The sequence below is a fragment of the Pyxicephalus adspersus genome, chromosome 1 (assembly GCF_032062135.1).
Source record: "Pyxicephalus adspersus chromosome 1, UCB_Pads_2.0, whole genome shotgun sequence".
Lineage (NCBI taxonomy): Eukaryota > Metazoa > Chordata > Amphibia > Anura > Pyxicephalidae > Pyxicephalus > Pyxicephalus adspersus.
The window spans coordinates 76,740,681-76,764,828 of NC_092858.1; the positions used below are offsets into that span (position 1 = coordinate 76,740,681).

At 39.5% G+C, this 24,148-nt stretch overlaps 1 protein-coding gene across 1 annotated transcript in view; it reads left to right on the forward strand.

The window, feature by feature from the left end:
• Positions 1–21,868: 21,868 nt before the first annotated feature.
• The window catches only part of ALCAM (activated leukocyte cell adhesion molecule), a gene marked incomplete in the record, with an annotated part of 53,792 nt that continues 51,512 nt past the window's right edge, over positions 21,869–24,148 (forward strand). Inside the window, 1 exon segment of the mRNA XM_072415133.1 lies at positions 21,869–23,004. Within this exon segment, the coding sequence (XP_072271234.1) occupies positions 22,923–23,004 (82 nt within the window).

Genomic DNA, 24,148 nt, shown 5'->3' on the forward strand with positions numbered 1-24,148 from the left:
TGTGTTAAGCTGCGTACACACCTGCAATTTTTCTCGTTGGAAAGGATCTTTCACGATCCTTTCCAACGAGAAAAGACTGCACGATGCATGAGCGACTGTACACACGGCAGATTTTCGCCCGATAATTGGCCGATACCGATTATCGGGCGAGAAAAATTTGCCGTGTGTACGCAGCTTTACCCCTTGTGCTCACAGTTCAGAGACAAAACACTGTTTTGTAGGACTACCTCTGTGTGTCGGCAACAACCACAGTTTGTTTTACTGCTGTACAGCCACAGAACAATTTTGGGCTATTGTCTTTTAGATAATACACTGTAATTTTTATTACAAGATAAGATCTGCCTGCTCTCTCCACCTGATATTGTGTACTAAACAAGCAGATAAGATACTGTCCATATATTTGTGGCTATTGTCCCTTAGATAATGCACTGTAATTAATATTAAGATAAAACCTGTCTTGTCTGTCTATACTTGCTACCTATTCAAGTGCACTGTCCTGACACTGGCCAAACACAAACCTCAAGCTTCTATTTGATCCTTATGGGAATAATTGGTGATATGTGGATGGGAGGGAATTTGGAGAATGTAAGGTTGTGGTTCTAAAGTGTTTATGTGCACTCTGTTTTGACATTTTATTAAACTTTTAAGACATTGCAGCGTGGTATTGTGAACAGCTCACAAACTATACTATTAAACTGTGTAGTTTGTATAAAGTTGAAGGCTTAACATTTTATTTTTTAAGAATACACGTTCCAATAGCTTTTAGATTTGCTGTGACTTTTACTTCTATAGTTCACATCAGGTCTATTTCCACTTAATGAAAAACAAATAGGTGTCACAGATTTAGAAATTAATCAGATTGGGGTGTTGCTGCTGTGTTTAAATGGAGCTAAATGTAAAATAAAGTGTCAATGACACTGTGAAAATCTTGATATCCTATAACACCACAAACAACTTAACAGCATATTCAAAGCAAATTTAGTTAAAGAACTAGTGTTTTTCCATGACACTTCTAGCAGTGCCTAGTTGCCCTATAAAAAAACAGTTTACCTATTAGCTCAAAAATGGGTAGAGTTTAACTACCAGATTCACCCGTCACACCTTTCATGGCCCTAAAGCAGAACTAAACCCTGGGGATAGTCATTTATCCCTGTTCTTTCACCATATCCTCCCCCTTCTTCTCTTCTGCATTCTCTTCTTGATTGGCTGGGCCAGGATGACATGACTTCATTCCAATCAGTCCTGTACACACAGAATGTGCGGGATATCCTGATAACCAAAATTCCATAAGCCTGCACAGCTAAGCAAAATTTGATGGTGATCAGGCAGGTAAGAATAGTTATTCCATTGCCTGTCCTTTTCTGTAATAAACCCATCTAATCGCAAATCTTTAAGTGGGATTTCTCCAAAATTCAAACCAAATCCACCTATTCTTCAGTGAATTAAACTCATATTTTATCATCCATTCTGCCTAGATATGTTAGTATGCCACAAACCTTGTACTGCTGAATCCCATAACACATACATTTTCTTCTAGGCTTCCAAATAATCATTTCTTCATTATGATTTCAGTAGAAAATATTTATTTTCCAGTAATATGGCTTTACTGTTTTGTTTACATCATATATGCCAGGGGAGGTCAATTCCAGTCCTTGAAGGCCACAAATATGCCTGACTTATTGTAAACTATACCTTACTAAATTTACTGCTGCCTCTTAGAGGTATTCTCAAAATATGTGTATTTCCTGACACTCAAAGGCTGGTGTTGGACACCCCGATCTATGCCATTTGTTCTGTGTTTATCAAAGAGTATTATGGTACCTTGAAACCATATCATTTGTAAAAGCTGATTAAAACTGGATTTTGCAGAGCACTGTGCTTGAGGCTTTTATAAACTAGCAGTGTAATTTTCTGTAATTTACTTTGAATTTTACTTTGGTCATTCCAATGTATTATGATGTATAACTACAACAGTGCTCTGCTATTCACTCTTGTGAAGTTACTTTTACCATTTAATATATCTGCTTCTGTTTACAGTGTTCTAGAATCAATATGACTAGACAATAATATTATTGACAATGTAATTCTTATTAAGATATGTAAGAAGACTGTTGCAAAGCAATTGTAATCTCAAACAATAATGATAACAACTTTTTCTGACATTCTTCTCACTATGCTGCAAAGAAAAGAAAGTACCGATTAGTCTCTATCCCATTGAATTATATTCTGTATATTATAACAAGGTGAACAAACTAACTAATCCCAGTTTGGATTTCCAGTGAATCAGATTGGTTCCTGGTGGCTGGGTGTTTACTATTGAATATCAATTTGTCTTTCTCAGTGAGCCCAAAGATAAACTCACAGAAGTACTATTTTATTTTTTAGGCTGGCATTGAACATAAAAGATCATGTGGAATTCCACCCACAATCCAATGATAGTGTTAAAACGAGTAAATGTTAGGTAAAAAAATATATATATGTGCGTTCCATATACCATTTACCATAATGGAATCACAGTTTTGTTTTCTTACAAATCAGACATATAATAAATTACATATATGCTTCCTTTTTCAAATAAATATAGATATATTGAAAGTAGATTAAAAACAATATCAAATAATAACTTACAGTAGATAATATACAATTAGATTTAGGTTACTAAAGTTAGACAAGTAAAAATTGGTTTATTGTTGGTTGCTCTGAAGCACTCTACGATTTATTTCCCTTTTGGTCTTATAGAAGCCTAACCAAACCAAAAATATTTTATAACTTTTATGATGATGATGTAATCTAAATGTTTTCAATTATTTAAATTGCTCTATTGTACAGCCACTTCTTGTTATGAGGTAACAACTATCCTTCAGTTGTATACCTCCGTGGTCACATTTGCCCCTAATAGAAACTTCAAGAAGGTAAACCTACCGATTTGTGAAAGACTGGTCCACAATTTTTATTATCAGAAAGCTGTATCAGAACAATAATGGGCAGCTGATCCTGGAACCTGCTGACAGGAAGTGGCTGAAATGCACAGAGGACAGAAACAGCAGTGAAAGTGCTAAACTTAGAGAACAAAAAGTCACCTGGAGTTCACTGACAAAAAACATACAATGTCTCTTTTGACAAACAAATAAATCTCTGACTCCTGGTGACTTTTTATTTAAACCCTGCACTGTACGGCTAAAGCTACATACACACTTCCAATTATTATCGTTGGAAAACGAACGACGAACGTTCATGCACGATATATATGAACGATCGTATAGCACCGATACTGCACATAGAGTTAACGACACGATCGTTCGTAGATATTGTACACACAATAGATACGATCGTTTGAGCGATAGAGGAACTATGTGCACGACAGGAAAGTGAACGGACGTTCGTTCATCACGCATGCTCAGCCCATGGACGATCAACGAACGACCGTACACACGAACGATGTTCAACGATCGTCGCCCAATCCGATCCGTCGGTCCGGTCGTTCGTTTCCAGCGACTTTCCTCGTTCGGAGAGTTCTGCCCTGTGTGCGACAATGGGTCTTATTTAATAAAAATTTCCAAGGTTGGAAAAGATACACTTTCATCAGCGAAGCTGAGTGATCCAGCACACCTTGAATGGATTTCTTAAAAGCCATTTGGTATTTACTAGCAAATGCTTTCAATTCTAGACTAGATTAATTCCAGGTTTAATGGATCACCCAGGTTCACTAAAGAAAGTGTATATTCTCCAGCCTTGGATAGCTTTAATAAATCAAGCCCAATATAACTCCTGTGCACATACAAGAGCATACATACATACTAGATAACCAGTGGTCATCTGATGGTTGAAGGGAAGCACTTTCTTCACAAAAGTCCATGTAACCGGTGGCAAAGATGTCGCCTTTTGAGGATGAAGCAATGACAGGTCCAGGGGTAAGCATGTGTATCAGTAAGTATGTGCCATAATGGCTATAAAGCTTAATAATATTTGGGGTCCCTATAACAGACAGACGTGTCATAAGATAAAATATAGTACCATTTAATTACAAATATTACAATACAAATATATTAATATAAAACATATAAATATGGGTGCTCTGAAATGCATCTTAATCATTTACAATAGTTTCAATAATCTGCCATAATGGCAGCATACCTGTTGATTATGGCAGAAGCGCACAGCCAACCAATGAGTTCCACTTGCAGTGGAAATGAAAAGTGAAGGTAGGATTTTCTTTAGCAAACCATATATCATCCAGTTAAGGTTCAGAAATAAATAATTTCCGTTGGTGTGCATTCTATTAGCCTAATATTTTAAATAAGTTGCCCAAAGCAAAAAATATTGCTGCATTTTTTAAAAATACATTGTTGCATGTTGTGTTACAGTGAGTTGGCAAGGTGTTTTAAGAATGCTATTAAGAATGACTGGCAACCAAGAACACCAGCAAATATATTGTGCATTGCCATGCATTGTGTTAGGGTACATACACACGTGCAATAATTATTGCAAAAAACGAACGAATAACGACCAGTTGTCCAATAATTGTTAACAAAAAAAAGTGCACAAGACTGGCCAACGACGATGATGAACTAGGAATGTCGCAGGAAACAAACGACGGTCCCGGCAGATCGGATTAGGCAATGAAGGTTCGCTATCTATTGTGTGTACGTTAGTTAAGTGATTGTGGATGTTTCTGAGGTACACTTTCTGCAGTACACATCACTTCCTGCATCGTTTAATCGATCGTATCTAGTGTGTGTACACTATTGGTGGATTATATTTGAACGGTCGTATCATTACAGCATTACAGCATGTACAGAATTGTGTACTATACTATTGTTCAAAATAATCGTGAATAATCATTGACTGGTCGTTAATCGTTTGTTTTCCATCGATAATTATTGCACGTGTGTACGTAGCCTTAGTGCATGTGTGTAATGCACTTGTTTCCACGTGACCTGTGCGTTAATGCAACACACTAGTGGGAACTGGCCCATATTACCAGGCTCAGTGGGCTGTTTAGGTTTAGGTTTATTTAGTAGGTTATATTTTTCTTTAAAGAATATACAATAACAAAAATATGTTGATGTAATAGTGCAAAAACAACTGTTAGTCTACTCAGCAAAACTAACGATAGTATACTAAATTTATATGCACATATTTTTAGAAATGTGCAATTTGTCATTTTGTTCTTTGGTCATGCCCCCCTGCCTTCGCTCATTGAAATATACTACCCATAAAAAACTGTGTGTAGTAAGTGGAATTTTGCTATATATAAAATAACATTAAAAACTAAGCCAGATTTCTATCCAGTGTGTGATCAAGACGTCCGCTTATAAAATATTAATGGGATAGCACTTCAGTTTTACACAATGCTGCCAGATGGAAACAAATGGCCAAACAGGTCAATATAGTGCAAGCTATAAAATTAGATTGGGGGGGGGGCTAAATGGCTATGTTTGTACAAATGTCTCTCTTAAATTGGTCTAAATAATTTTTAGACAGATGGACCAGTCTCCCAGAACACTTAAAATACACCAGCTGGACCTTTATGTGAATTCAGGGCTTAAGTTACCAACACAAAACCATTTACAGAATAGTTGGTAACTTAATAAATGACTTGGATCAATACTTCCTTTCACTTCTTCTCTGTAGCAACTATTTTTACAAAGTCAAAAAGTTCTTCTGAAAATACATCAACTCTTTTCCTTGATGATACATTGGTAGATAGTAAACGTCCATACTACCCTCAAAGCATGACTTTTGAGCTGATTTCTAGCTCTAAAAATATACAAATTTAATTGGCTCTATTAATTAGTTTAAAACGGACAAAACATTAGTTTTTAAAGTGTAATCTAGAAAGCAGGACAATATTGGGCTTCAAGAAGAGACCGTCAGCAGCCTGGAATCTGTTTACCTTTTTCCGACATTACTGCTTTGGTGCATTCAACTGTTGTGCATGAAATCACTTTTTATATAATGATTGTAACTCACTTCAAATAATAAGGTCTAAAGCAGTATTTCTTACCCCTGGAAATAACTTTCAGGTCTTCAGGGCTGTAATAATTACTATATCCACAGCTCACAGTACGTTAGTGTCGTGGTCAGAAGGAAGAATGTTTTTTATATTGTTGACCAGTGGGAAGAGTGTCAACCTACGGCCAAAAAGATCATTGGTGTCACTCTAACTGACCTGAACATCACAAACTGCCTGTGGCTCAAGGAAACTATAGCAACCTCTAGAGGAACCCTAGGGTTCCAAATGCCCCTGTTGGGCAACACTGGTTTTTAGGATATGTTTTCTTTCTGTGTTAAAGAGAGTTTGAAATGGTTACAGTGGATCTGTGGAAAAAATCAATTTCCTGTTAATATTACTTTGTCAGGGGGCATATACGTATACTTGTACTTTCCTTGATGAAGGTTTTATTGTATTTTGGAATTATTTTTGAAGCCAAACAAAACCTTATGAATAAAACAAAATGTGTAATTTATTTTTAATTACACTCATCTGTCCACCATCTCCACCCATTCCTCTTCCAGGTGTCAGATCGTCAGCCATCCTGACTGGCCAGGCTGGAATGATAAAATTCCTGCGCATCCCCTGGGGCTGCTGGGATACCCGCCATATCATCCTGGCATCCTACACTGAGCTGTGCATGTGCAGCTCAGTAAATTTCAAGAAAAAGATCAAACAGGGAAAAAGGATATGTTTCATTGCAGAAGGAACATCATCTGCCCCTTCTGCAATAAAATTCCTGGCTACTAGCAATTTTTAGCTGTGGAATTATGATTCCACCTTAAAGCTTTTTGTACTTTGATAGTTGCCCCTTAGTGGGACAGCACCATATGAGACTGCAAAAGACCTATGTGTGATTGGCTTATCTACAAGGAGTGTACTTCCTACCTTCCTTTTTGGCAGAATATTGTTTTACTAAAATTATGCACAGTGAATCAAACATTATCTACAAATCTCCCCAAAAAACATGTTATAACTAACAATGTTCTAATAGATGTGTTCAGGAATTCATTTCATTGCTAAATAGAATACTATACATAGCTTTATAGAAATTGTTCAAATAACACACTTTTGTGTTGTTCTCCTGTATAATTTAAAAGGCTCTTTTTATAGAACAGGGAATCAGACATTCCCTCAAACATTCGCTCCAGGACATCCAGGTCTATGTGTTTTAATGGCAGAAGGACCCTGTCCCAAAAGCTTCAGAGGTCTAGGTAGAAGCATGGCAGTCCACACAAGTTCCTGACCGCGCTCCAAGCAGAAGGACCCCAGTTGCTTCTTTACACTCCTGCCAAGACCCAGCACTAAACATGACTGTGCCAGAGTCCTGATCCTGCTGCAAGTGGTATGCTGCTTCTGCTCCAGGAATAGAGTCTCAGTGGAATGCTACATTAGCAATGTCTCCAGACTCAGAGATACATGCCTCCACATCAGCACAGTCAGTGGCTCCATTCTCCTCACATAGACAGGTCAAGATACGTCAGGTACACCGACCTCAGAAAAAGCTACTAAGAACAAAAAAGCAATCACCTCCGAAATGTCCAACAAGAGAAAAGTTGATAAAGAAGGGAGACGATTTAATGAAAGCAGGGAAAGCGAATATTTATTCATGCGTCATGAAGACAAATGTTCTTATTTTCAGAAAATTATTAATGCACGAGGATGGCATGTGATATGGTGTCTCAGGGTAAGGAAGGATCTATACTTCTTCTAAGACTATGAATCTTAGGCTTAGTCTACACGGACGTTTTCCCCAGCATTTAACCTGAGACTTTAAAAGCCCATGTTTGAAATTCCAATGCATTCAAATGTGCTAATCTACACCCGGACGTTGCCTTGAGCCACGTTTATGAGCATTATCTATATCACTGCTTGCAACGTTTTAAAAATTAAAATGCAGGTTCAACGCCGGAAAACGCCCACAAACATGAGTAATTGTGGGTAAATGCTTCCATTTTTCCATCCGTGTTTTTCCGAGTTTTCTTTGTTTATAAGCACTTGCAACGTAATTGCGTTAAAACGCAGGAAAACGCGTTAAAAAACACTGCATTGCTGTTTTCAGCATTTTGAAAGGCAAGCTTTAAAACATTTAAAATTGCATAAAAACGCATATAAAAGCAGTAGGCACGTTTTCATGCGTTTTTAAAAACATCCGTGTAGATCCAGCATAATAAAAAGTTTCACCCGCCATTGAGCCTATGTTTTAGATTTCATCCCATTATGTGATTTGATTTTGACACCCCTGGTCTAGAGGAAATCCATGCAAACACAGGGCAAGCACACAAACTTCATAAAGATAGTTTCCTGACCATGAATTGAAGTGAGGCCTTAGTGCTCCATGCAGTAAACATTATGCCTAATTGCAGGCAGTTAAAGTACCTGTATAATGTACACACTTTCGGCAACTGTATCAAGCCACCCTAATGTTGGTTTGTTTTTTTCCCTTTTCCCTGGTTGTTTTTCCAAGCATTATTGTATTGTCCAGTGAGTTGGTTCATATAATTGGCCTGTCTTAAAGCTCTACAAGGCTGGAGAGGATACACTTTCATCAGCAAAACTGGGTGATCCAACAAACCCGGAACAAATTTCCTAAAAGTCATTTTCTATTTGTTAGCAAATGTTTTCAATCCTGAACCAGATCCATTCCAGGTTTGATGAACCCTCCAGGTTTACTGATACAATTGTATCCACTCAAGCCTTGAAGACCTTTAATAAATCAGGCCCAATATGTAAAGAAAAGGGCATTTTCTACTGAAAGCCCAGTTATCTGGGCTTTCAGTAGGTTTAGATTGATTTTTTTTGTTAGGGTCATGTTTAACACTACAAATGTTTAGTACAATATAACAAGGAAAATATAATTTATTCCCATGATTAGGGATGAATATAAGACTTTAAAAATGTATAAGTTTTAAAATGTGTATAAGTACTTTGACAAGCACGCTACCAGATACTGAATCAAAATGATGGCACAGCTCAGTGCATACTACACAACTGAAGTTAGAGAACTAACAAGTATTATGTAGGTGGAAATGAACATCGGTAAAACCCACGCTAGCTTTCAGTTAATTTCTGTAACTTAATACATTATTTAATAAAATTCCAGAGGTAGATGTTACTCATCTCTAAATGAAATGCTGCAGACTGGTGAAAATGTGCCATGTGATGCTGATTATTTTCTTTTCTATTCTGTACTGACAGGAATATGACATGTAGTCTAGCGGAACTGTTGCATAATAATACTCTATCAATTTTGAAAATAGATTGTAAAATGCAATTATCATCTGCAGAGCAATTAATGTGCCTTTTCAGCTTCTCCAGAATTGAGTTTTAAATTAATACTCACTTTTCCTGCTTCCCCCCAAGTTAATGTAAAACTAGTCCTTCCAGCTTTGTTACTGATACCTGACAGGCTTGGCTTTGTAATGCAACCTTCTTATTTACAATACAAACAGGTCTTTAGAGGAAAGTTAAATGCAGCATTCAGCTTTGCTTTATGTCGACTGCAACATTGTAAACCTGCTTTGGCTGCCTGGCTTTCTTTCTTGAAGAAATGCCTTTCTTTAAAAAAAGGAAAAAGGAGAAGTACTTATAAAGAGTTACAATCAACTCAGACACGGCCTCCTGTAGCTTGGAACCATTTCCTCGCATTTACAGGAGTATTGCCAAAGAGAATCTCTATTCAGACTACAACTATCTTGGCCATAGCCACAAACAATAGAACTGATGATACATCACAAAAGAGCTCTGGTATTACCTATTAATGCAACAATCAGTTCAGGCGTTGCCTTTTCAGTTGCCCTAGAAAGGCCGGCACCTTACATCAGTGTATTGTTATTCTTCTTTTCTGCTAGCCAACTGTTCACACTGTAATTGAATTCCTTCTTGTACTTAACCCTATAGCCAGAGAAGAGCCTGCAGTGTTTTGCAAGCTACTATTCTGCTACTTGTGGCATTAAAAGAAGACTGAAGATGTACTGTATTATCATGTATACAAAATGACTATTCACTCCATTGTGGCTTTGCTACAGCTACAGAAATTCCTCCAGAAAAATGATTTGTCTGAGTGAGATGGAAATAAGTTACAAAACGCTAGTTAGGTTTTTGACTGTTTAAGGATTTCACCTACTCAAAGGTGTTTAATTATAATTGATTTAAGTTAAACAAAAAAACAATGCAGATCGTTAACACAAGGCTGTTGTAACAATAGTATTATTGCACTGCAAATATGAATGTAAAGCAGAAGCTTAAACTACCTGAACATATATTTAAATACCTGATAGGGGCCCTAAATTTGGGATGCTGTATTATTCATTTTTCAATGCTGAGAACTCGGGACAGCCTTCCCACGGCCCAAGAATAATGTGCAGCCTCACTGAACAAAAGAAGGAAGCAGGAGGTAAGGATGAGCTTGGGTTTAGGAAATTGGAAAAAAAAAAGAACCCTGAGTATTATTGCTCCTCGTAAATACTCAAAGGGAGGTTCTAGGTTCCTGGTAACATCATTATAACAAAACAATTTTTCAGTGACAGCATCGGTGAGACTACAGTTTTCATTTCTGATTGTTGGCAATTATTAATTATTTCCTTAAATGCCTGACGTGAGTGGGAGACCCTGTTTTATTTAAAGAAAGGAGATCCAGCAAAGCCTGATCAGACATACAGCACATTTATGGATGTGTATCATGGCTCGATAAAAGAGAGGTACAAAGGAACCACAATCAGGAAAACGCTGTACAGAAATGATGTGTATGGCAGGTTTTGCTGCATCTGAGCCTGGATGGCTTACCATCATTGAAGGAACTATGAATTCTGAACTATACCATTGTCAGTCAGCAAGACAATTTGACATTTGCAGGTCAAGGCAACTATGTCACATAGTTAAATCTCTGAACAGATCAGTTACCTCTAAAGAACAGGGTACATAGGGTACATGCCCTGTTGAGATATTTTACTTTTGTGATCATATGGCTTCATGTATTTTTTATGTATTAGATAAAGAGTTTGAATTTAGGTAGCGATCAGGTTAAAGGGATTCTATAAGACCGTAAATATAGGAGTACCCAGTGCGGAGTTGGTTTTTGAAGAATAAAGTTGCAGGGTTATCATTTTAAACATGAATTAATAGGAAGCATATCAAATAAATAAAATATTGATGTATGTAAATAAAAAGGTACTTGCTGACAGGGATTGTTTTTTTATTATATTAATATGGTATTGCTCAACTATAATGTGGGTTATAAGTATTCAATGTGTGGAAGTAAGTTAGTTGTTGTAAAGTGTTTCTACCTCTTTGCAAATAAAAGATTTACTACTGTACACACAGGCAAAGAAAAAGTGCATAGCGGATTATATGAAGTTCTCTAACCTTAACGCTTAACCATGTTAATATTCAAGAATTAGACCCAAGTTAATAAAAAAAAATCATGAACTGTTGTATTATTGCTAGTTCAGAACAGAATCATGTAAGTAAACTTTTCTGCAGGAGCACAATAATTAAATGTTTAAGATAAACGTCACACGGCAGTTACAGTAAATAGGAACAGGATCTGTAATTGTGTGCAGTCACCTCTGACAGACATCATTATCAGGCCTCCATTGTAGAAGATGCATGGTTTGGTCAACAATGGGCCTCCCAAGACTCTGGACTGAAAAGAAAAGGCGTGTCAGTGGACAGCTCTGGATTGATAGTGAATAATGCAGATACATGAAACATTCTTGTAACTGTTAGTGGCATAGCGTTGGACTCTGTAAAGTGCTGCATACCATGTTGGCACTATGTAGACACTTAATAATAAAATAATTATTATAATAACAGAAAATTCTGCTTCATGGTAATTTCTAGAGGAACTCTGCTAAAAGGGAAGATCAAATGTAGGATTGTCTGCTCCTCCACTTCACACATGTCACATTTCTAAACCTATAGAAGCATGGTGTAATGAGCTTTATGTAACATTTACGTGGAGGTGCACTTTGGGCAACCAATAGACAATAGGTCATTGATTTTCTATACTACTAATTTTAGCCAGATTAGCCAACCATATGTCTGTGAGCACATAGAGTATTCAGCAGACATCCCCTATAACCTCAGGGAGTTGCAGCGTCTGTCAGTTGGGTGTGTTTAAGGCCCAGAGCACATAAGGCAACAATGGCACAAAGATGTCTGCCAAGAGAGCTTGTACTTGTTGATATAAACATTTAATTGTGCATGTCCAGATATAAATCTTAAAAACTGACAACACACAGCTTCTCTACAATATCAAAAGCTAGAATATAAATGTTAAATACAATGTAAAACATATTTCCTAGCACATTTTTAAAGGAACAAACCCCAGGGCTCCATGTAGATGACAGCAACACTTCATTATCTTCTGCTAATGACAACAGTCTTTTGTTAGCAGATATCTTATCAAGCAGATTATTTACTGTCCATAAACCTCTTTTTTCATGTTAAGGTTATAATTAGTGGTTTCTGTAAGAGGCGTCTGGACTGCGGTCAGTCCTGAGCCTTGTTATTAAAAGGCAGCCATAGATATAGAAGTCAAAGAAGTTATAAGAAACAGATAATTGTTGCCAGGAAAAGATTTACACTGTACATCTCCAGGACATTATATAGAAAAGAAACGATGTTGCTCATTGAAATGAAAGCCTGGTATTGTCTACTATGCAGTTTTCACTTAAAATCAGAACTAAATAAAAAAAAAAAAATTACTCAACTTAAATTCCGTAGATCACTCAATCCCTACTGAGATGTCCCTGATTGGGTCCCCCACTGTCCTGTAATCCAACTTCGTCCTGGCACGGGGGGAGAGCTGGGCGCCACCATCTTTCCCCGCCTTCCTTTGGCTACGTCACCCAAGCTCACACTACACAGTTGCAAGATCGGCTGATGTAGCCTGCTGTAAAGGGAGAAAAAAACGAGACTTTTTTTTACCCTCTGGGAATGGAAGGCTCTGCACTCCCATTCTGTCTTTATCGCCACGGTGGTGTTATCACCTCTGGGAAGTGTTCATTTTCTCATAGACTGGGTTGAATTTTTTACCTAGGATGCTCCTATTGATACATTAGGCAACTTTTCTGTAAGAATATAATATGTGTATAGTACTGAGGGTAAATGTGGTAACAGGGTCACATGACGACACTTTACTCAGGTAAATATGTTGACATTTTTAAACTTATAGGCTCTAGTTTTTATTAGTTAAACTGCACAGTAAGTAACATCAGATGTTCAGGTCAATTACCTTATCAAAATTATCCACACAATGAAAATCATTTGTAAATGTTCAGACTTTCAACCAATGACTCCATTATTAGATATTACTATTATTTTTATTATAAACAGTATTTATATAGCGCCAACATATTACACAGCACTGTACAATAAATAGGGGTTGCAAATAACAGACAAATACTAACAATGATAAAAGAGAAGAGAACCCTGCCCAGAAGAGCTTACAATCTAAGAGGTGGGGGATGTAGCACACAATAGGAGGGGTATTAACATGCCCACTCATTTCTTTTTGATTGTGCAGCATATAGAAGTCATATTTGTACTGTATTAGCATAAAACTGTACTGTATTAGCTCTATAACTGCTGCACTTGCAGCTAAACTGCACAATATTCTTCATGTCATAACAATGGAGATTTCCATCAAAGGATATCACAGAATTTACACTTTCCTTTGTGTTTGTTTTCTTGAGATATAAACCATACTGTATTATTATTTATCCATCTAGATTGTCATTTCAAATATTTTCTTAAAATATTTCATTTTGTATATACGATGCAACTTTCCTCTGCTTGGGTGTATTTACCCAAGAACAAAAATAGTAACATATTGCAGCTTAAAACTCCATTCTTTTAGGCACTTTCCCCTTACTACCACCAGATGATCCTGCCAGTAACAGATTTGGAGCTTGCCCACAAAGGTGGTTAGAATACAAGTAGAGAACAGTTGCACCACCTGGTATCTGCAGATCTAATGTTACCCCATGCTACTTAGCATTTTTATTATTAATACATAGTATTTCTATAATACCAACATATTACGCAGCTCCGTACAAAGTCCACAGTCATGTCAAACAAATGAAAGTGTTTAAATGATAAGCAATGCATTTATCAAGTTATAATACATGTTTTTCACCTATATACCTAATATACCCTGTTTCCCCGATTATAAGGCACTGTCTTATATTTTTTGAAATGCCAAAATATGCCCTAGGTCTTATTTTCAGGGGATGTCTTATTTTTCCATGAAGAAGACTACAGTACACATTTATTGTTGAAAGTCACTCATGATCACTCATATGCCATTGATCGTCCCCTTCTGATCACTCATGTGCCATTCATATTCCCCTTCTGATCACTCATGTTCCATTGATTGTCCCCTTCTGATCACTCATGTGCCATTCATATGGTATTCCCCTTCTGATCACTCATGTGCCATACATATTCCCCTTCTGATCACTCATGTTCCATTGATTGTCCCCTTCTGATCACTCATGTGCCATTCATATTCCCCTTCTGACCACTCTATGCCATTGACTGTCCCCTTCTGTTCACTTACCGGTACTTAAGTGTAACTCCGTTAGGGCAGGGATCTCCGTTAGGGCAGGTAACTCTGTTAGGGCAGGGATCTGCGTTAGGGCAGGCATCAGCAGCTTGCTTCCTGGTTCAGAATCGCGAGGGCGCGTGTGCCGGCTTCTTACTTTCAGTTTGGCTTTGCACTACAGCCAGGAGGAGACACACACTGCAGCCAGCATCGAGGAGACACACACAGGATCGGATATCGGAGGATTTTATCGGGGGTGGCTTATTTAATGGGGATGGCTTATAATCAGGGAAACGCAGTAGTAGAAAAGAAATAAACAGAAATAAGTCATTGTTTGGGTTGTTAGACTTTAAGGTTTATTACTTTATTTTCATTGATGTGTTCCTCAGGGACATTTCTACAGTAGGGACAAAAGGGCTGGATTCCTCAGGCCCCCTCAACCAGCAAGGGTTCACTAACTATGGTCTTCTTCAGTCTTGGATCCCCCACAAGGCCACGTAAGCACCATGTGTACACTACTACTGCACAGTGGCAAAGAATTCCCTACAGGAGGGAGTCTGTGGCCACATTAAGGCACAATTGTTCTAAATGTACACACATTAGAATATTGTCGCCGAGACAATAGAATATGTCGAGACAAAGTGTCTAGATAGGAGAAAAATCTAGCATGTGTACAGCTTTCAGGAGCAGGGCCGACCGATGTAGTTTCCTATGAAGGACAGAATAGCAGGGTGCCACTTACTCATTCATCCCCTCCCCTACTCCATAAAGCAGAACATGTGTGTACAGAGCTTATTCATTACCCTATCAATAGAAACAATCATGAAAAATCCTTTCCAACATCAGGATCTGGCATCTGTTCAGGGTTTTAGTCCAGGTGGAGAAGTTTGTTGATATTATTGTCATTGTTGTCTCTTTCTGACAGAGATTTTTAGGGGTCCAAATCTTGCGGTGAATTTATTCTAGCATGGTGGAAGCCGTGAATGCAGTTTTTACATTTGTGCTGAGCTGTGTGCATGCCGTTGGACAGGATTATTTGATTGATAGCACTTGAGACATTTAAAGTGATTTTTACATTCATATAATTGTTTCAATTTGTCTTTAAGTTTCAGTGTCACTGTTTTTTATACCAGGAAGTATATTATGCTCCTGAGTATGCTGCTACTGCTACTTTTAGCGCAATGTATTTAGCGTGTGTATTTTTCATATTGTGAATTATTCCTTTAAAGATTAGCTGCTGTGCTCTTAATGTTAGCAACTTTATTTTTTAATAAATTCTATAATTGTAGAAGAATAAAAAATGCTAATCATACTAAAATTATATACATACCTCTGAAACAAAAAAAAAGAAATATTACGTGTTAACCACACAGTGCATACAGATCTGCCGTCATTGTATCTCCTTACTTTATAAGCATCACAGTTCATTAGATGATGATTCAGTGATCTCCCACAGCACAGAAATCACCTTAGCAGCATTAAGAAGACAACTTAATTTTGTTTCTGTAGGACTTGTCATGTCGTGAAAGATAAATAAACTTTTCCTAATACACAGAGTATGTAGAAGAGTAAGCTTTCAGGTTTCTTCAGCAGACAGAAATTACTTGCAGGTAATGCTTGTTTAATTTCAGTGGTGCCCTATACCATCATTGTAAGGTGTTTGTCCTTTCCTTGCTTTGTATCAGAAGGCAATAGTTTATGAAGAAGAGAATGATCCTCAAGGGCTGTAGTAGGATGGAGTTGGTTATAATCTGTTTCTAGTGCAGATAAGAGTTAAATTGTGCTGTTAGCAAAAAAAAAAAAAAATCAGGCAAAAACTTTGTTCATATTTTCTGACTCTTCATACATTTTTTTGCATTGAAAAGTAATCCAGTGAAGCCCTCCTTAACCAGAGTAAAATGAGAATTGGTCTGGCCTAGTTTGAAGTTTGGAAATCTCTATAGTAAAAGAACTGAGAAGATGGATGCTGTTTTAAAGAATGATCTAGCTAATTGAACAATGAGTCCTATGGGTAGGTGATAAGAAAGGATGCATGCAGGTCCAACCAAAGAGAACTTGCTAAAGGAAATATGTAGAAAGTTTGTTCAGGGTCCAGGATTTCAAAAAAAAAGTTTATACTAGTTTAGTATTCTCGAGATGTATGTAGCTGATTGTGGTAATTGATCTAAGTGAATGCTGTTTTGTCCCATTTCATTAGGTCGGAATTTATCTTTATTGCCCAAGGGCCAAAATTTGATTTAAAAGTTCTTTTTAGATCCACTGTGATGGTATTTGCTGTGGAAATGTAAGTATTTGAAAGGAAAATTCGTCCCTTGGTATAAAAATTTAACCTGAATTTGATTCAATTGAAGTTTGTCAAGATATGCTAAGCGCATATCTATATGTGTAAGCGTGGCATGTATAAAATCCCATCCTATTTTGTCAAATGCTCTTCTGTGTGTCTGTTTGGGCAATGAGTATTGCATTGAGTAACCATAGGGTGAATTCCCCTACATATGTATTTAAAGGAAAGATGGTAAAGTAGATAAAGTTCAGGGTCCTTGTCTTATTTTAAATGACGTTCATGAGAGCTTTAAGTGGGAGAGAGGGAATAAGCGGGAGAAATATATATTTATATATATATATATATATATATATATATATATATATATATTTATATATATTTTATATTTAAAATGGCTGTCTGTAAATGTCGGCCTGAGGATTTGTTGATTCACCTAGCTCTGATGTTACTTTTAAAGTGATCAACATCTATGAAGGAGTCTAGGGTGATTCATTCAGTCATTGAAGTCTCATTAATACCTGTTGTTCCTGCCAGAGCATCGTTTAAAGCTTCTTTTGATGAGGAGACTATGCTGTTGCACTGCTTCAGAATTCAGAGTAGTATTGTCACCCTCAAGTAGGCTTGGCCAGCATGCAAGGGGGGCGGGGGAGATTGCCGGTGTGGCATTCAGCACAATCACTATCAATTCACTAATGTAAAGCTTTCAATCAGAAACTGGGAAGCTCTATGCACTGCTTTCTTGATTTACAGCACTGCCTCTAAAACTCTCTCACTGTGAGCTGAAGATTTAACTTGGCTTGACTTCAGCATTCGGTAATAACTGGATTTAGGGTCTCTTTTTATCTCACCCACAGGATCCTTTAGATTTCCTTCAATGTCCAATTTAAAAGTGTAATTTTCAATGTTGATTTGTTCTTTTTACAGAAAATAGCCAAGCTTTAAAGCAAACTTTATCCAGAGGCTGACATCACTGACATCATTTTAAGTATTTTAGTTTTATTATTTTTTTAGTATTTTATTTTTTTATTTTTAGTATTTGCTTGTTCTTAATACATTCTCATTACTGACCCAGAACAAGCATGTAAAGGCATGTAAACTACATGAGAAATGTTCTCTTGCTGTTACATTAAAACTATACAAAAAACAAATTCACTTAAAACAAATGCTGGTCCCCAGCTCATTTTATTAGGATGTATTCCAAAGCTAAGGACACACCTAAAATATAAATTATAATTGGTCTCCAAGGCTCAAGGTAAAATAGCAACTTTGTACTAAAAAAAAAGCTTTCTCTTGCTAGTGACAATCCAAACAGTTGTACATTGTCCCAGCAAACACACCTGCTTGAAACGCCACTAACTAAATATGTGACCAACCTCAAAGAAAGCAAGGGTGGAGCTTTCTGCTATTTCAGTGCCACGTTATCCAGACCAGCATCAAAGCCCTGCATTGTTTGATCACAAGAATCAAGGAGGAAATATTGTCTGAAGAAAATAATGCCATGCCATAATTGTTCCAGTTTCACCTGTGAGATGAGAAACGTTTTCTCTGTCTCAGGCACCTTTCTGACACACCTTAGTTTTCTTCTGGGAAAAAACCCAACTTGGCTTAAATTGTGATACCGCATTTGTTTAAAAGATGCTAAATTGCTGAGTCTTAAAAAAAAAGTCATAAATTAGTTCTAACCAACAAAATAGAACAAAACTAAAAACAAATAAAGCCCAATCATTTTAAATGATGTTATAAATATTGCTTGTGCTTAGAGGCTACAGCTAATTCTTTGGAAGCACAAATAATTTCATATTGTACTGTAGCTAATGCATGTAAATTGTATTATGTGTAAATTGTAAAACTAAAGAACTTCTGGAATGAAAAACCCGCCCTTGCAGAGGGGCTTCCCCCACAATGAAAGGGTTAAATGCCCAATTAGCACTGGGGAAATATACGTATTTTACTTACCTTATTTATTGCTCCCTTAGTGGCCAGAGCTACATTTCCATCCAGTGTTGGGATAAAGGCAGGCCCTTGCATCCTTCTCCATTTTTCAATGCATGGTTACTGGTATGGGAATACAGCACAGAGCACCATATAAAAACGTCCCCAGGAACTGGTTCCACAGAGGGGCAGCCTTATAAAGCTAGGGAATAATCTAAGTAAAAGTCTGTTTACAACTCCCCTAGACCTGGGCATATGGTGAAAAATGTGAGAAGAGAGGTTATAGGTCATGAAAACCTTGAGCTAAAACATTGAGCACATCTACAGATATGGACAGCTGATGGTATTTATTGTGATGGGGAGAATGCGTCTCTGTATCTAGTGATCACTTTGCAGTTTCCATCTAATATCTGTTCATTTACTTTTCTAGATTTCTTTACTTTTAATTGTACAGGTTTATCAGTTTAAAGGTATTTTTTCAGTCTCTTTTGTTGCTAGGAAATAAAACAACATGAAAATCTGTAGCTTGATCATTTAGCAGATGAATCGCTAACTTCAGTAGCTAGTCATGATGATGATCATGGCACAACAGCAACTTTCAGCTGTTCAAATAAGCATTGCAGTCAGCTAGAGAAGAAACTCTACAAATCACAGACAAAAGACCTATGAAAATGCTACAATCTCCAGCTGCAAAAGCGTTGCATAAGTTTACTTAAACTCAAAAATTTCTGGGACAACTTTTTTATGTAAGGTAAAAATTCTTTTGTTTTTTTTTAGGTGCAACACCCCTTTTTTTAAAAAAAAAAAAAGGGTGCAGCACCGCCCTCTAATTCTTGATCACCTAGGTGCTCGAGAATGAATGAAAGCGCAAAGCCTCCCGGGATACCTATGTCACTTACCCCGGGAGGCTCTTGGGAGCTCCTTCTGTGCATGCCCGAGCATCTCAGTGCAGTGAGATCGGCAATTTTTTTTTCATCCTACGTCACCCAATCTCGCGCCTGGGTCGGGTGACGTAGGATGAAGAACCCAGAAGAGAGATGGCGACGCCGAAACGCTGGCTCCGGGACGGATGGCAGGACGACGCAGGACCAGATGCAGGACACCCCCGGATGGATCGAACTGCCCTGCGGGATTGAAAGTGTTTTTTTTTTGGGGCAGTTTTGCGTTGTTTTTCTTTAATGAAGTGGTGTACATGGAGAAGGGGGGGAGGCACACTGGTGGCAACCAAGGTGAACATTAGGAATACAACCCCTGCTGCACAAATAATGTATCACTAACCTGTCAGACCTTCAATGCACTTCCTCATCTACTCTGTGTCACATGACATAGCTGAGTAGGAACTTGAGGACTTGCTAGAAAGGAGGAGATTTTTTTTTCTGTTGGTGGGGGTTTTGGTTGCGGGGGGTTTAGTAAAGAAAGGGTACTTTAAGGGGGTGGAGAGGGGGTTTTCCTGAGTTTTTTATTTACTCACTTGTTGGAAGGAAAGATACTTCAGACCACAGAGGTCACAATTGTATGTTTGTTGTCTCTGAATATTCCCACGTTTGCATTTTATTGTTCTTTTTGTTAGATTATTTGCCACATATCACAATGGGCTGTTTTCTGCCTTTATATTGCAATGATTGGATTTTTGCTCCCTGCACAATTATAACAATTGACTGATTTTTACCAGTATCTTGTATACATGTATCCATTTAGGGGCACTGGATTTATTTTTTTACTACATATTAATGTCACAACTGATGAAATGATAATTTTACTACAGTTTTACCAGGCCTGCCACTACCAAACCAGACTGCTTTATCCTCATATTTTACTATAATGCAACACTATTAAAATATTGGATTTTTCTTTTCTTTTTATTGTGCTCACTGATAATTTACTTTTTTTGTCACAGCAAACAACCTGCTGCACTAGTAAGCCTTTATTTTTTTTACAGATGAGTATGTATAGTATATTTAGATCAAGAAAATCCTTATTGCTTCCAATTTAGTTCTATTATTAGTATACATTTAAATTCCGATAATTGTGATGTGTGTGGGTGTTAAAATATCAATCCGCCCTGGGTATCAGCTATGCCAGGCACTGCCCTCACACTGACAGCATTTCATATGATCAGAAAATACAATCTGATCTGCAGTGGAAGCGGAGCTCCGATTGGTGTCACCATAGCTGGTTCCATCATGCTGGCTCTGAGTACACTACTTGTATGATTATCCAATGGCTTTGATCCATTGTAAACCACTGATTTGGAATGAATGTAAAGATATTTGTTTTAATTTACAAGCACTAGAGCCCCTGGAAACTCTTGAAGAGCAATTCACTAATCCAAGGGCAGGGAATAGATGATCCTTCCACCCCCATCCCATCATAATCCACTACTCTCATTCTAATGAATGGTTCTCTGTTTATTCCGGCTACAATAGAACAAGTGTGAATAGTGTGAATCATTTTCCACAGACCAAGGGACATAATATGGGTGTTGGTATGTTTTTAGTTTCTAACAATCTTCTGTCCCACATTGCTAGTCAGTAACATCTTTCTGTAACATCATCCGCACCTCTGCTGGCTTCTGGTTCCAGTCTCTTGGTCCTGCTGAAGGAGAGGACAAAGAGGGCTATGTACATGTGTGTGCTGAATATGGCATGGTGTGCCACTTCACAAGGGCCCTCCTCAGCCATCAGGGGCCCAAATCAGTTCATCAGGGGTGGGGCCCAGGTCAGCTCAGCACCAGGACCCACTATTGGCAAGGTGTGGTGAAAATGAATGGCATGCCATACCAAATGCGTGTGAATCTGATGTACTATTTACTATCCACAAATGTGCACAATGTAAGTGAATGTTGGAATGTGTGACACACCTTGGAATTCTCAGTCAGTGACCACACACAGAGTCCTGATCCATGGACTGATGATTGTATTCCAGACCAGAGCTAATAAACAGCCCAGCCCTGCCGTGTGACCCGGGGAAGCCCCGTGTAATCAGGGAACTATACATGACCTCACTCATAGATCAGCTGCTGTGTGAAAGTGAAACTTCGCCTAATCCGAGACATTACCGCTTCCAGGACTTTCCCATCCCCCCCCCGGTGCGTGCTGTACGGTCCGCGAGCAGCTCGATCACCGGGGCCGTGCCCTGAGCCCGGGAGACAGCAGGAACAATAACAGAGATTAGGGAGGGTCAGCCCTCAGGAATGCGGCCAGCCTTGTTTGGCAAACACAGACGTTACACCGCAGGCTGGCAGCTCGTTATCTCCTCTCTGGGTGTCCGGGTTATCACAATAGCGGGAACACATCACTCCACTCCTCTCCACACAGCCCGGCAATAAAGCGCAGCACACACACGGAAGTAACACTAAGTTTGCAGGGCCCCTCGGGCGAGGCACCTGTTGATAAGAGTCGTACATTCTGGCATTACACGTGACTCTCCGGTCCCCCAGGACTCGCCCTGTCGCTGGCCCGCTCCTGGTGCCGGACTAGGGCAGCCGCGCGCGGTTCCGCAATCTATGAGAGCGGCGCGTGCCCCTTCCGCTCCTCTCACCAGAGGTCCTGCAGCGCCGCGAGGAGGACGGCGCGAGGCACCTGCTGAAGGCTCGTGCGCGCGCCGCCCCAACACCTGCGGCTGAGATAGAGGGGGTGGGGTGCAGCCCGCTAGGTGACATATGAGACGGTAACAGGCTAACTGGGACCAGTCGGGTGTTATTCCCCTAACTCGCAAACCGCTCTCCTCAGAAACTATTGGTGAGGGGCGGGGGGGGAGCACCTGGGAAAGTTTGTGCGTGCACGCGCCGTGCCCTGTCCGCACTGTAAGAGAGTTGTGCGGCGGGGGCGCGCCTGATAGCGGGAGCGCGCGTAGGCAGGCTGAGGGGACAGGAGGAGGGAGAGTCGGGCTGTGGAGAGAAGAGAGTCAGTAGTGACTGGAGAGCGGCGGCTGCAGGACGGAGCCTCCCTGTGTACTATTATCAGCACCTGCCGGTAACTCCGTGCCTGGGATTGATGTGCTGGCTGGGGACGTGTTGTGAGACTTGTGGCTGCCGCTGAGTGACTCGTAGAGCCCGGGTGAGGGCAGCCAGGTGATACCCCGGGAAGAGGACAACGCTAACCCTCCCTGGACACTAGAGCTACAGGTGCCCCCTCCATTCACACCCCGGCCGGCCCGGGCTCATGCTGGGATCGGATCTTTCAGCCATGGCAGCAAGCAGCCTCCTGACCGTGTGTGTCCTGTGTGCAGCCGCCTTCCGGACAGGTAATGGGGGGATGGGGGCAAACTTTGTGTGCCCACAGCTGTGCCTGGTAGGGTGATGACGTCACAGCCGTGTGTATCCCTGGCAGCATGGGGTGCCACTACTGGGATCTGGGTAACCGGGTGTCGGTCATGCCATGGCCTCATGTTTGGAAGTCCCCTGATTGCAGGCTGGGCTCCCTCCCTGCCATGGCAACCCTCCTGTGTCAGCATAGCCATGATGGCCACTTGTGTCCTGCTGCCAGTTAGGATGTGTCAGGGGCAGGCATGTGCAATCACTGCGTCCTGTCATCCACACACTTTGTGGCCATCACACTGCAACTTATCAGAAGCTTCGGTGCCGTCCGTGAAACTTGTTCGAGTGTATGCGGCACATCATTCATTATGTAACATTCACCCAGACGTGTAAGAATGAAACCTTTCACTTTAGCCATGACCTCCTGTGCAGTGTCTGGTGAATGGGATAATGTGCGGCTCTCCTGTGATTTACTAGCTGTGCATAGATCTCGCACATTATTATTATTCCATGTAGGCAGCCAGCTGAGCAGCATTGTGCGGCTTTTGTAAAGAAATGTCCCCAGCAGGCGATCTGTGCTGATTTATCCCCTGCTCCTTGTCCCGGGTTAGGAACAAAGAGGAGGACCCTTGGTAGAAGTACCTGGGGGCCTCATTTACATTGCCAAACCTGTGTGCTATGGTGATGTGTTCACCCCCCGACCCGAGGAAGGATGTGCAGCCAACACGTAGCCATCAGCCAGGGAATGCACAGATCTCACCATGTGCCCTCCTCTCTGGGAACAAGTCTCACATTAATAACACATACATATATAGGACATATGCATATATAGGACATATGCATATATAGGACATATACATATATAGACATATGCATATATAAGATATATACATATATAGACATAAGACTGCCCTGTATGCAGACAGCGGGAAATAAACCTGAGCTGCTCTTCTGGTTTGTCTACTTGTCCCTGAGGATTGATGTGAATAATTGTTTGTACAACTAGTGCCGGTGTGTGAGAGGAATGCAAACATGAAACAAAAGGAGCTGCCTGCACCTCTAGCTACACACAGGGTGCTGAGGAGCACCCCCATCATTGTGCAGGGGGTCATCCTTACTGAATGTTGGGTG